The sequence below is a fragment of the Dendropsophus ebraccatus genome, chromosome 9 (assembly GCF_027789765.1).
Source record: "Dendropsophus ebraccatus isolate aDenEbr1 chromosome 9, aDenEbr1.pat, whole genome shotgun sequence".
Lineage (NCBI taxonomy): Eukaryota > Metazoa > Chordata > Amphibia > Anura > Hylidae > Dendropsophus > Dendropsophus ebraccatus.
Window position 1 is genome coordinate 13,274,350 of NC_091462.1, and position 13,504 is coordinate 13,287,853.

Genomic DNA, 13,504 nt, shown 5'->3' on the forward strand with positions numbered 1-13,504 from the left:
TCCTCTCAGCCACATGTAGCAAATTAAAGGAGTTCTATGCTATCTATAATCTCTTTTTATTCAGAGGGGTCTACCACCAGCAGGTGTTCTCTCTGCTGGGACCTTTAGTAAGTGTTGAATCCTCCTGTAGCACCACCACTAGTGAGACTGTAGGTGCCCCCCTTGTTCTTGTTGTGTTTGCACCCCTCGGCCCCCTCCTCCTTGCTCTATGGCATACGTCTGTAGGTGCCCCCCTTGTTCTTGTTGTGTTTGCACCGCTCGGCCCCCGCCTCCTTGATCTATGGCATACGTCTGTAGGTGCCCCCCTTGTTCTTGTTGTGTTTGCACCGCTCGGCCCCCGCCTCCTTGATCTATGGCATACGTCTGTAGGTGCCCCCCTTGTTCTTGTTGTGTTTGCGCCGCTCGGCCCCCTCCTCCTTGCTCTATGGCATACGTCTGTAGGTGCCCCCCTTGTTCTTGTTGTGTTTGCACCCCTCGGCCCCCTCCTCCTTGCTCTATGGCATACGTCTGTAGGTGCCCCCCTTGTTCTTGTTGTGTTTGCACCGCTCGGCCCCCTCCTCCTTGCTTTATGGCATACGTCTGTAGGTGCCCCCCTTGTTCTTGTTGTGTTTGCGCCGCTCGGCCCCCTCCTCCTTGCTCTATGGCATACGTCTGTAGGTGCCCCCCTTGTTCTTGTTGTGTTTGCACCCCTCGGCCTCCTCCTTGCTCTATGGCATACGTCTGTAGGTGCCCCCCTTGTTCTTGTTATGTTTGCACCGCTCGACCCCCTCCTCCTTGCTCTATGGCATACGTCTGTAGGTGCCCCCCTTGTTCTTGTTGTGTTTGCACCCCTCGGCCCCCTCCTCCTTGCTCTATGGCATACGTCTGTAGGTGCCCCCCTTGTTCTTGTTGTGTTTGCACCCCTCGGCCCCCTCCTCCTTGCTCTATGGCATACGTCTGTAGGTGCCCCCCTTGTTCTTGTTGTGTTTGCACCCCTCGGCCCCCTCCTCCTTGATCTATGGCATACGTCTGTAGGTGCCCCCCTTGTTCTTGTTGTGTTTGCACCCCTCGGCCCCCGCCTCCTTGATCTATGGCATACGTCTGTAGGTGCCCCCCTTGTTCTTGTTGTGTTTGCACCCCTCGGCCCCCTCCTCCTTGCTCTATGGCATACGTCTGTAGGTGCCCCCCTTGTTCTTGTTGTGTTTGCACCCCTCGGCCCCCTCCTCCTTGCTCTATGGCATACGTCTGTAGGTGCCCCCCTTGTTCTTGTTGTGTTTGCACCCCTCGGCCCCCTCCTCCTTGCTCTATGGCATACGTCTGTAGGTGCCCCCCTTGTTCTTGTTGTGTTTGCACCTCTCGGCCCCCGCCTCCTTGATCTATGGCATACGTCTGTAGGTGCCCCCCTTGTTCTTGTTGTGTTTGCACCTCTCGGCCCCCGCCTCCTTGCTCTATGGCATACATACTTGCACCTACTTCCAGCCAACTCATTGACTCTGCTCCATGTGCTTTTTCTCCCGTCGATTGTTTGTGAACGGAAGGAACAACTTCTGGAAGGAAGCTGGGAGCGCGAGGAGGGGGGCAGGTTCTTTGTCATATTTTTTTTTAACCAAATAAAACAGCTGCAATGACTTGTACAGTATAGAGAACAAAGTGCTCCTTGGAGGGTAATGCTGGGCAGTGCCATCTACAGCGACTCTACCCTCGGTGTGTATGTCTGCAGATTATCGCCTCTGTTTACTGAACTCATCCTCCACTCTTGGTGTCTCCTTTGGGGCTTTATCTTGTATCTGCTGCTTCTTCTATATAAATCTATGTGTCTATGTTCATTGTGTAGTATACAGTATGTCTCTGTGGATCTTCCTGCAAACCCATCTCTGTATCCTGTGTGTCTTTTCCCCATCCTGTGTGCATTCCTATGTCCCAGTGTCCCTCCCATCCTGTGTGTCCTATGGAGATGTAGCAGAGCTGGGTTTGTTACGTAGCACATTATTTGTGCATCATGCCATGAATCTGTTTCAGCTCAGTCACTGACCGGTATCTCAACCTTATTTGTCATTTGATGTTATGTATAGTGTATTTGTGGTTTTACATAGGACTGACTGTAAGCCTTACTGTACTATTGTAGCTCACAGAGTTTCAGGTGGCCTAACATGAAAGCCACAAAGAGGGGGAAAAATGAAAATATTAACTTCTGTCTGCAGCTAAAAGCACAGAAGAAACAATGTATGGCGGCATCTGAGAAACTGCTCCTCCTCCTGACAGACCCCAAACTCTGCTGCTCCCCTGACAGACCCCAAACTCTGCTGCTCCTCCTGACAGACCCCAAACTCTGCTGCTCCTCCTTACAATTCCCAAACCCTGCTGCTCCTCCTTACAATTCCCAAACCCTGCTGCTCCTCCTGACAACCCCCAAACCCTGCTGCTCCTCCTGACAACCCCCGAACCCCGATGCTCCTCCTTAAAACCCCCAAACTCTGCCCCCTGCCACATTTGCTACCCCTTCTGACAAACCATAAACTCTGCGTTACAGCATCTGACAAACTCTGCTCTGCTACATAGGACAAATTCCATCAGATAAACTGAGCAAACTCCATGTGCGCTGCTATTCCATCCTGTATAAACTGGTGCATGCCCTTCTGCTGTGTAAGTAGTGACCAGCTCCAGTTCACTGATTCATATCTGTAGATCACCCCCTACTCCTCCTCTACTCCACCCCTCCCGATAGCTCCAGGCTTCCCTTGGTGCTAGAGGGTAAGAGGAAAATCCTAGGACGGAGTCACATAGAGCACACTGCTGCGGGTCCCACCTGTCATATGGCTCCCATCACCTCACTTAAAGGGTGTTTTTACTCACCCACAGGTGTTCCTCAAAGAGGCTCTGGAGCAACGGCTGGAGAAGCATCGGGATCAGGAGTTGAAGAGAGCAGCATTGGTCATCCGAGCTTATATCCAGGGCTACATTGCCAGGTAAACTAATAACTCTTATATTTGACCTTGAATATAATAGTGCATGCATAGTATTGTTTACCAGTCATGGCCCCACTCGTAGGCATGTGTAGTTAGGTGGATTGATCTATATCTGAATATAATAGGAGGAAACTTACTCTGCTCCACTGTATGACGATGTAATGGAAAAGTGAAATATGTCTAGTTGTGCCAAATATAATATGCACATAATATGTACAAGAATATAACTACTATAATACTGCTCCTATATACAGGAATATAACTACTATAATACTGTTCTATATACAAGAATATACTATAATACTGCTCCTATATACAGGGATATAACTACTATAATACTGCTCCTATATACAAGAATATAACTACTATAATACTGCTCCTATATACAGGGATATAACTACTATAATACTGCTCCTATATACAAGAATATAACTACTATAATACTGCTGCTATATACAAGAATATAACTACTATAATACTGCTCCTATATACAAGAATATAACTACCATAATACTGCTCCTATATACAAGAATATAACTACCATAATACTGCTCCTTTATACAAGAATATAACTACTATAATACTGCTCCTATATACAGGAATATAACTCCTATAATACTGCTCCTATATACAAGGATATAACTACTATAATACTGCCCCTATATACAAGAATATTTCTACTATAATACTGCCTCCTATATACAAGAATATAACTACTATAATACTGCCTCCTATATACAAGAATATAACTACTATAATACTGCTCCTATATACAAGAATATAACTACTATAATAGGTGGTGAGATGTAGAGACCTGCACCGCTCCAGATATACACTGTGGAATGGGTCTTTGGAACGGTCTTGAGCCAGACAATGAATGTGGATACAGCTGCTGGGTGAGGGTGCAGACTACAGAGGCAAGATATACCAAAGTTCAGGAAAAGAAACACGTAGTAGCACTCACCCGTACTTCAGCTTAGCGACTTTATTGCATCCACAAGTTGCGGGGAGGGGAAGGGTTCAGGTGTGTTCGCGTCCTGGGACGGCCGTTTCGGGGATACGCCCCCTTTGTCGACCAGGTGACAAAGGGGGCGTATCCCCGAAACGGCCGTCCCAGGACGCGAACACACCTGAACCCTTCCCCTCTCCGCAACTTGTGGATGCAATAAAGTCGCTAAGCTGAAGTACGGGTGAGTGCTACTACGTGTTTCTTTTCCTGAACATAACTACTATAATACTGCTCCTATATACAAGAATATAACTACTATAATACTGCCCCCTATATACAGGAATATAACTACTATAATACTGCTCCTATATACAAGAATATAACACTTTGCACCATTTTGTAGACTCTATAATAGGCTTTCTATAACACTATTGATAAACTTACGATCAGTTCATCCCATCCCAAAATACTTGCACATACATTTATATTTATAACATGTTGGGAAAGTCACAGTGTTGAGTGGAGCATCCAGGATTCTACCAGATTAAGAAATGGTGGCTGCTCCTTGTCAGGGAGGTAGATAATGTCAATCTGCCATCCTATTTTTAGTCCCGCTGTTACTTGGGGTCATCGGGCAGGATGTAGGACAAGGTAGTGTTTTTGTTTTGGAAATAGAATTCAGGATGGTGCATGGCTAGCTGCTGTAACAAATCTGTGCAGGGGGGATGAAGGGAAACTAGATGAGTCATATATAAGATGCACGTTCCTGCTTTCCTTCACCTCTATACATGGTAATATATAGTAATAAAAATAGGAGAGAAAAAAGCCTATAGGTTATTGATATTGTCCCTGGATATCTATACAAATATCACTACTATAATACTGCCCCCTATATACAAGAATATCACTACTATAATACTGCTCCTATATACAAGAATATAACTACTATAATACTGCCCCCTATATACAGGGATATAACTACTATAATACTGCCCCATATATAACTAACTAATATAACTAACTACTATAGTACTGCTCTCTATATACAGGAATATACCTACTATAATACTGCTCCTATATACAGGGATATAACTACTATAATACTGCTCCTATATACAAGAATATAACTACTATAATACTGCCCCCTATATACAAGAATATAACTACTATAATACTGCTCCTATATACAAGAATATAACTACTATAATACTGCTCCTATATACAGAAATATAACTACTATAATACTGCTCCTATATACAGGAATATAACTACTATAATACTGCTCCTATATACAAGAATATAACTACTATAATACTGCCCCTATATACAGGGATATAACTACTATAATACTGCTCCTATATACAAGAATATAACTACTATAATACTGCTCCTATATACAGGGATATAACTACTATAATACTGCTCCTATATACAGGAATATAACTACTATAATACTGCTCCTATATACAGAAATATAACTACTATAATACTGCTCCTATATACAGGAATATAACTACTATAATACTGCTCCTATATACAGAAATATAACTACTATAATACTGCTCCTATATACAAGAATATAACTACTATAATACTGCCCCCTATATACAAGAATATAACTACTATAATACTGCTCCTATATACAAGGATATAACTACTATAATACTGCTCCTATATACAAGAATATACTACTATAATACTGCTCCTATATACAAGAATATAACTACTATAATACTGCCCCTATATACAAGAATATAACTACTATAATACTGCTCCTATATACAAGAATATAACTACTATAATACTGCTCCTATATACAGGAATATAACTACTATAATATTGCTCCTATATACAAGAATATAACTACTATAATACTGCCCCTATATACAGGAATATAACTACTATAATACTGCCCCTATATACAAGAATATAACTACTATAATACTGCCCCTATATACAAGAATATAACTACTATAATACTGCCCCCTATGGACAAAGAGGTAGGACATTTTTTCAAACCTGTTACCCTACCTGGTTGAGTATCCTGAGCTTTCTGCCTAAATACTGTGTAACCATTCTGTAGGTCAAGGAGGCTGAGAACATAGAATAGCAGGAAATCTGACATACATATTGACCGTGTCCTTGATGGAATTCATCCAGTCAGTAACTTCCTCTCTCTCTTCTTGCAGGAAGCATTATAAGCACGTGCGTCTCAGCATCATCACAATTCAGAAGAATTATCGAGCTCATTTCTGGAAGTCGGTGTACCTAAGGCTCCGGCACTCTGCTCTGCAGCTTCAGAAGCACTGGCGAGGGAGGACCGCGAGACGCCTGTATCAGCAAATGCTGGAGGAGGAGAGGAGACGGCGAGAGGAGGAAGAGAGAAAACGGAAAGAAGAGGAGGAAAGACAGAGACAAGAACTGGAAGAGCAAAGAAAGATGGAGGAAGAGCGGAAAAGACGAGAAGAAGAAGAGAGAAGGTAATAGGTCAACCAAGTCTTGGAACTCCTTACTTTTGTGGATTGGTTGGAGCACCAATCCTTGTATAGACATACTATTGGCCGATATTGACGTTTCTGGAAGGGATGGGAAGCAATGGTGACATAGAGATAAGCAAACTTGCAGCACAAAACGGAACAATGACCATTCAAATCCGTGAAAGCTGCCTGGATAAGCTGTATCCTTATTCTCTAGGCAGTCATTGTGGTGCATCCAACTCGAACTTTTGGCAAGTTTGCTCATCATACTATTACATACTAATGAACCATAAATTCATAAAAGGCTCAAGTTTTTCAAGGATCTCTAGTCTTGAGTTGGCTTATAAAATGTGACAAAGCTCTTTTGTCTTTTTCTTTTAGGGAGCAAGAGAGGCTGGAGGCTGAGCTCAGAGCTGCTCAGGTGAGTCCAACCAATATACTCTTAATGTTGGGTTCCCTAGAAGGTGGTGAGCCATCCTAACTTGGTCAATTACCTACAGAGATGGACATCTACCACCAAGTCTCGTTTTCTATCTCTAAAGATGGACTTATTGGGTGGTGAAAGCCTACAGGTCCCCAGCATATCATATTTTTCGATCCTTGCACTACATATTTGCTAAGAACATCTATGGTATTAACTTTGTGACATTCTATCATAGGAAGAGCAGGAAAAAGCTCGGAATCTGGAAAACCTGCTTCTACAAGAAGAGGAAAAGCGACAGATGGACGAGATCTTGAGACTAGAAAAAGAGATCGAGAAGTTGCATCAGCAACAGAAGATAGATGGAGCGTCCATCACCTGCATGGATACCCGTAATGAGTTGACGCGACAGCGGGAGGAGCAGATCCATAAGCTGGAGAAGGAAGCCTCTCGGGTGGCCCAAGAATTCTTGGAGCTGTTGGACTTTGGAAACTTGGATGAGAGTGCCAACAGCTTAGAGAATGGAGTTGAAGGAACCTTGAATGTGGAAGGCAGCTTGTTGGCACCTTTGGCCGAAGAGGAGGTAGATGAAGGATTTCACGCAGATGATGAGATGTTACCACCTCCACCTCCAATGCTGTTGTTAGATGACGATGATGTCTTTAAGACTAGCGAGAGCTTTTCTGAGAATGGAACCTACACCCAAATTCCAGGCAATTCCACCGATTCCCAGGTGTCTCCTCTAGGGCCTCCATCTACTCAAGATGTATATAGCGCCCTCTCTGATAAATCTGAGAGCATTTATCAGTGTCTATCAGATGTCCAGAGTAACAGCGAGGAGGCCCAAGAACCCATCTACAGCTACCCCCCTGACGTGGAGTCGGACTATGACCATGAAGAGTTTGATGAAGGTCCCCCGGGTTCTACCGATGCTAGGACTTCAAGTGATGGTCACTTAACTGATGAAGAGATCCCTCGTATCTCCAAACCTGGCAGCTATGGGTCACAGTGTGGGAGTCTGGATTCGGTGAGTTGTCCAGGCCGAGACGAACGTTCTCCATTGACAGATTGTCATTGTCTGCTCTTGTTATTGTTGGCAGGAGCTTGTACATTTGGTGACACCTCGTGGGCTGGTATGTGTACGGTTCCCGTTGATCACTCGCACAGACTTGCTATATTGACTTTTCTGAGCTCATCTGTTTTAGTGGCCGCAGAAAAGGTTTTTATTGTTACCGTACTCAGGATCTGTAGTGTTTTGCTTCAGCTCTGCAGGAAGTGTTTGTGCTGATTTTACAGAACGGTTATAAAAAGCTCTTGACGCTTACTTAACTTTTTTGTTGTAGTTTTTGGACAGTGATGAAGAAGCGGACAGCCATATTGACACCGATGAAGAACTCATGACCTCACGTGTCACTCTCTTTAATGGAGGGGGCCCACCTTATTTTCACAGTTACCTGTATATGAAAGGTAACGGAACTGATCTACCTGACTACCCCCTGATTTAAAGTCATCACCTTTATATTAGAAGGCTCCCATGGATTTGATTCCAGGTTGTCCTATAGCTGGGAACCCTACTGGTGGCCATATGCGTTAGTAGAGAGAACCAAACTTGTAGACAGTTTGAGTTGGCCCAAACGATCAGCATTTGAATCCTGCTGTATGGAGAAGGTAGATGCCGCTCAAGGACTGCCTGAAAAACACAGATACAGTCCTCGGGTGGCATCCATCTTCTCCAGGCAGTCTGATTCAAATGCTGATCATTCGGGTTTGTGCGAACCAAAACTTTCGGCAAGTTTGCTCATCTTTACACATTAGATATGTTGGCTGAACTTGCGTGTATGTGAGCCCTCTGATTCTTCCACAATCCACAATGCAGAAGTCCAACGTGCCCAATCCTTTAACCAACACCGTTGTTCTCAGGGAGATAAGCCACCACCAGAGGAGTCTGGCAGCAGTTTTCTCCTCCCCACTGAGAGTCCATGGGCCAAGTACCCTGGCATTCCTTCATTCTCCTAGCTCCCCTGCACACAAGTGATGGCTCAGCCTATGGTGGTTACCAACTGCCGAACAAACACATACACTGATATATATATATATATATATATATATATATACATACATATATATATATATATATATATATATATACACACACAAAGATACATACATACATACATACATACACTGCCATATACATATATACCCACACACATACATACATACATACATACATACATACATACATACACTCACTGCTTCACATACACCATACCTTTCAGGTCTTCCTCTTTTGTAGGGAGAGTCCCTACTTTTGGGCCAAGTCCCTCTGTCCCTCTTTGCCCCTTACATGTCCCTCTTTCTGACCTATGCATTAGATTGGCATTAATAATGTGATCAGGTCCTTCATTACTCTCCTCAGTGTGCAGGATGCTGGCAGGTCCTGCTCCTCTGTTCCTCTTCTGATGTTGTGCATGTACTGTAATCTGTAGAAGAACCCATTAGCAAGTGTAAAGTTTTCCTATAGCTCCCCCACAGGAGAAATGAAGCATTACATAATTCACATTGAAGTGTTGGGTTCTCTGTAGAGGAAAACACTCTTTCTTCTCTGTGTCTTTCCAGCTGGTGGCCTTATGAACATGTGGAGACGTCGGTGGTGTGTCCTCAAAGACGAAACCTTCATGTGGTTCCGGACTAAGCAGGAGGCTCTGAAGTCAGGCTGGCTGTATAAGAAGGGTGGCGGGATGTCCACGTTGTCCCGGCGCAACTGGAAACGCCGCTGGTTTGTGCTGAGAGAGTCCAAGCTCATGTACTTTGAGAACGATAGCGAGGAACGTCTAAGAGGGACCATCGATGTCCGCACAGCCAAGTGAGTCCCAGCAGGGCTGGAGGTATACACACCTTACATGTTACATATGTGTGACTCTCATGTGCTTGTCATTCAGAGCCATCATTGATATTCACGAGAAGGAGAACGCTCTGGATGTCGTAACTGAGGAGCGGACGTATCATATCGTGGCGGAGACCCCCGAAGATGCCAGGTAAGAGCTACATTATGGTATATTCCTATATAGTATGTACTATAATACAGAACCAACTCACCTTCCTATTGGACACAGCTCCAGATCTCCGAACATATATACGAACCTGGCCTTATGTATCTTACAGCTGAGAGTTTGCTACAATGTATCCAGTACTAGGTTGAAGAAAAAGCTGACTGCTACTTTAAAGGCGTAGTTCCCATTAAATATTTCTTTCAAATCTACTGGTGCCAGAGATTTGTGATTTAACTTCTATTTAAAAAAAAAAAAAAAATCTCCTGTCTTCCAGTACTTATCAGCTGCTGTATGTGTTGCAGGAAGTGGTGTATTCTTTTCAGCCTGACACAGTGCTCTTTGCTGCCACCTCTGTCCATGTCAGGAACTGTCCAGAGCAGCAGCAAATCCCCATAGAAAACCTCTCCTGTTCAGACTGGAAAGAATACACCAATTCCTGCAGGACACACAGCAGCTGATAAGTACTGGAAGACTTGAGATTTTTTTAATAGAAGTAATTTACAAATCTCTGGCACTTTCTGGAACCAGTTGATTTGAAATATTTTTTTTTGTGAACTAACCTGCACTGATCTATTGTAGCAGATGATCAGGGCAGGACTGGGCTTTGTATTTCCCCTGCACTTTGCACAGAGTATTCTCCTAATGGTCCTTTTAGATGGAGCGCTAATTCGCCTGATCGCACGATTAATGATTTTGAATGAACGATGTGTTTTTTAACGATCAGCGTTTAGATGGAACGATACATTGTACAGAAAAATCATTTTGCGATCGCTTAAGCCTATCTCACACATAGGTGAAATCGTTGAAAGAATGTTTACACTGAACGATCTGCGAATTTTTTGCGAACGATCGACAATTTGAGAACATGTTGAAAGATCAAAATGAACGATTTTTCGCTCATCGATTGATTGGTCGCTGTGTTTACACGGAATGATAATCGCTCAAATGTGATCGTTATCGTGCAAATTCGAACGATATTCGTTCCGTCTAAAAGGACCTTAACTGATTCATTGTAACGACCCCCCAGCTGTTGGATGTGTTTGCTGGCGTTCACTGACAGGAGGCAGATGTACTTACTGGTGAAGAATTGTATATTAGAAAGTGTGAAAATGACACAGGATGACTCCCTTAGTCTTGTTTGTGTGACTGACTCATCAGTGTTGGTGGTCGGTGACTAACTCCCCTCTGTCCTCTCTCCTGGCAGCGGCTGGTTCAATGTCCTGAGCAGAGTTCACAGTGCGACCTCCCAACAGCTGCGAGATATGAGGGATGAACAAGCCAACCCCAAGAATGCTGTGGTGAGTGTCTGCGTGAGTCACCCACGTTCCCAGGAGCTCTGATTCCTCTAAGTCTCCTGCAGAGCGGCTGCTGTTCTCCCAGTCGTCAGCCCTCATCTCCTCCATCCTGACCATCTCTTCTCTCTCCCACAGGGAACCCTGGATGTGGGGCTGATTGATTCTGTCTGCGCCTCGGACTGTCCTGATAGGTGAGGAGTGCTCCTTTATCTTCCATTACACATGGATAGGAAGGTCCCTGCTTCCCTCCAGAAACAGCGCCACACTTGTATATAGGCTACATCTGGTATAGCAGCTGAGCTGTTCTCTCTAATGGGGCTGAACCGCAATACCACTTGTAGCCTGTAGACCGGTGAGGCACTGTTTTTGAAAGATAGATTTCCTGGAAACTAAACTCCTACACTAGCCATGTCATCTCAATGGCACCCTATAGTCGATGGAGGGACCCAGTATTATTTTAAGTGACTAGATTGTATAGTCATTATTGCCTGTGACATTTAGGAGGCTAATTGGATGGGATTGGATTTACCTCAGATACTGACACTTGCAGCCCAGCACCTGCAGTAAATACACTTCAACCTTAAAGGGGAACTCCAGTAAAAAAAATTATCTTAAATCTTTCAAAACTGGTTTCAAAAAGTGTTGGAGATTTGTAATTTATTTCTATTAAAAAAAAAAAAAATCTCCAGTCTTCCAGTACTTCCAGCTGCTGTATGTCCTGCAGTAAGTGGTGTATTCTCTCCAGTCTTCCAGTACTTTTCAGCTGCTGTATGTCCTATAGTAAGTGGTGTATTCTCTCCAGTCTTCCAGTACTTTTCAGCTGCTGTATGTCCTGCAGGAAGTGGTGTATTATTTCCAGTCTGACACAGTGCTCTCTGCTGCCACCTCTGTCCATGTCAGGAACTGTCCAGAGCAGCAGCAAATCCCCATAGAAAACCTCTCCTGCTCTGGAAGTTCCTGACATGGACAGAGGTGGCAGCAGAGAGCACTGTGTCAAACTGGAGACAATACACCACCTCCTGCAGGACATACAGCAGCTGATAAAACAAAATCTCCAGTTTTCCAGTACTTAATAGAAGTAAACTACAAATCTCTGGCACTTTCTGAGACCAGTTGATTTGAAATAATTTTTTTTTTGCTGCATAACCCCTTTAATCCCTTCACTTTATATTAACCCCTGAACTTCCTATAAATTTTAACCCTTTATCACCCAAGATCATCATGGCCAGTGGAAATATCTATTTTTGACCATAGATACTGCATACTGTCCCGTCACTAACCTCTAACCCACAGTATGCAGATATTGCCGCCTTTGCCCCGTTCACCTGTGATGTTTTTTTATTACAGACCAAATTCCTTTGTAATAATCACTGCTAACCGGGTGATCCACTGCAACACGGACATCCCGGAGGAGATGCATCACTGGATCTCACTGCTGCAGAAGCCGCGAGGAGAGGCCAAGGTGGACGGACAGGAGTTCCTTGTGAGAGGTAAAGTGGCTGTGTCCCCATGACAACACTTCCTGCTCTGTTTAGCTTAGTTTTATAATATAGACCTAGGTAAGGGAACCTTGGCTCTCCAGCTGTTGCAAAACTACAACTCCCATCATGCCTGGACAGCCAAAGGCTGCTATAAACACTCAGCCTCTTAAGTAACTGTGTAGGATAATAAAAAGGCAGGTGTCCTTATAACAACACTGATCTACCAAAACACTGTGTCAAGAAGTGTTGCCATAGGGACACAGAAAGTGACTATACGTATACATGGTAAATAAACTATAATGTGCTCTGAGATTCCTGATCCCCATACTTTGCCTTGTTCATTCCCTGTATTCCTGATCTCCCAGGTTGGCTCCATAAAGAAGTCCAGAACAGCAACAAAATGGCGTCGCTCAAATTAAAACGTCGCTGGTTTGTGCTGACCCGAAACGCTTTAGATTACTACAAGTCCTCCGAGCGAATGGCGTCCAAACTGGGCACCCTGGTGCTGAACAGCCTGTGCTCTGTGGTGCAGCCGGACGAGAAGACGCACACGGAAACAGGTGCAGTAACCAGGCGGGAGCAGGGAGCGTCCGCCATTGTCCTCCCTGCACCCGCTCACTCATCAGCATGCTTCTTGTCTGTAGGATATTGGAATATTGTCGTGTATGGGAGGAAACATTCCTATCGATTGTATACAAAGCTGCTCAATGAGGCCATGAGGTGGGCCAACGCCATCCAGGGAGTGATCGACAGCAAAGCCCCCATAGAGACCCCAACTCAGCAACTCATCCGGGACATCAAAGTAAGTGTAATAAATCAAATTACCAGAGGGCATAGTGAGTGCAGCTCCGGAGTATAATGCAGCATGTAACTCAGGATCAGT

At 44.2% G+C, this 13,504-nt stretch overlaps 1 protein-coding gene across 4 annotated transcripts in view; it reads left to right on the forward strand.

The window, feature by feature from the left end:
• Positions 1-13,504, forward strand: part of LOC138800709 (unconventional myosin-X-like) — a 75,704-nt gene that overhangs the window by 49,610 nt on the left and 12,590 nt on the right. For all 4 annotated transcript variants that reach the window (XM_069982601.1, XM_069982602.1, XM_069982603.1 and 1 more), the window contains 12 exons: positions 2,839-2,945; positions 6,084-6,374; positions 6,753-6,792; positions 7,031-7,819; positions 8,136-8,259; positions 9,412-9,658; positions 9,735-9,830; positions 11,050-11,143; positions 11,276-11,331; positions 12,488-12,630; positions 12,987-13,181; positions 13,266-13,423. In XM_069982601.1, coding sequence (XP_069838702.1) covers positions 2,839-2,945; positions 6,084-6,374; positions 6,753-6,792; positions 7,031-7,819; positions 8,136-8,259; positions 9,412-9,658; positions 9,735-9,830; positions 11,050-11,143; positions 11,276-11,331; positions 12,488-12,630; positions 12,987-13,181; positions 13,266-13,423 — 2,340 coding nt within the window. The remainder of the gene's footprint in view (positions 1-2,838; positions 2,946-6,083; positions 6,375-6,752; positions 6,793-7,030; positions 7,820-8,135; positions 8,260-9,411; positions 9,659-9,734; positions 9,831-11,049; positions 11,144-11,275; positions 11,332-12,487; positions 12,631-12,986; positions 13,182-13,265; positions 13,424-13,504) is intronic.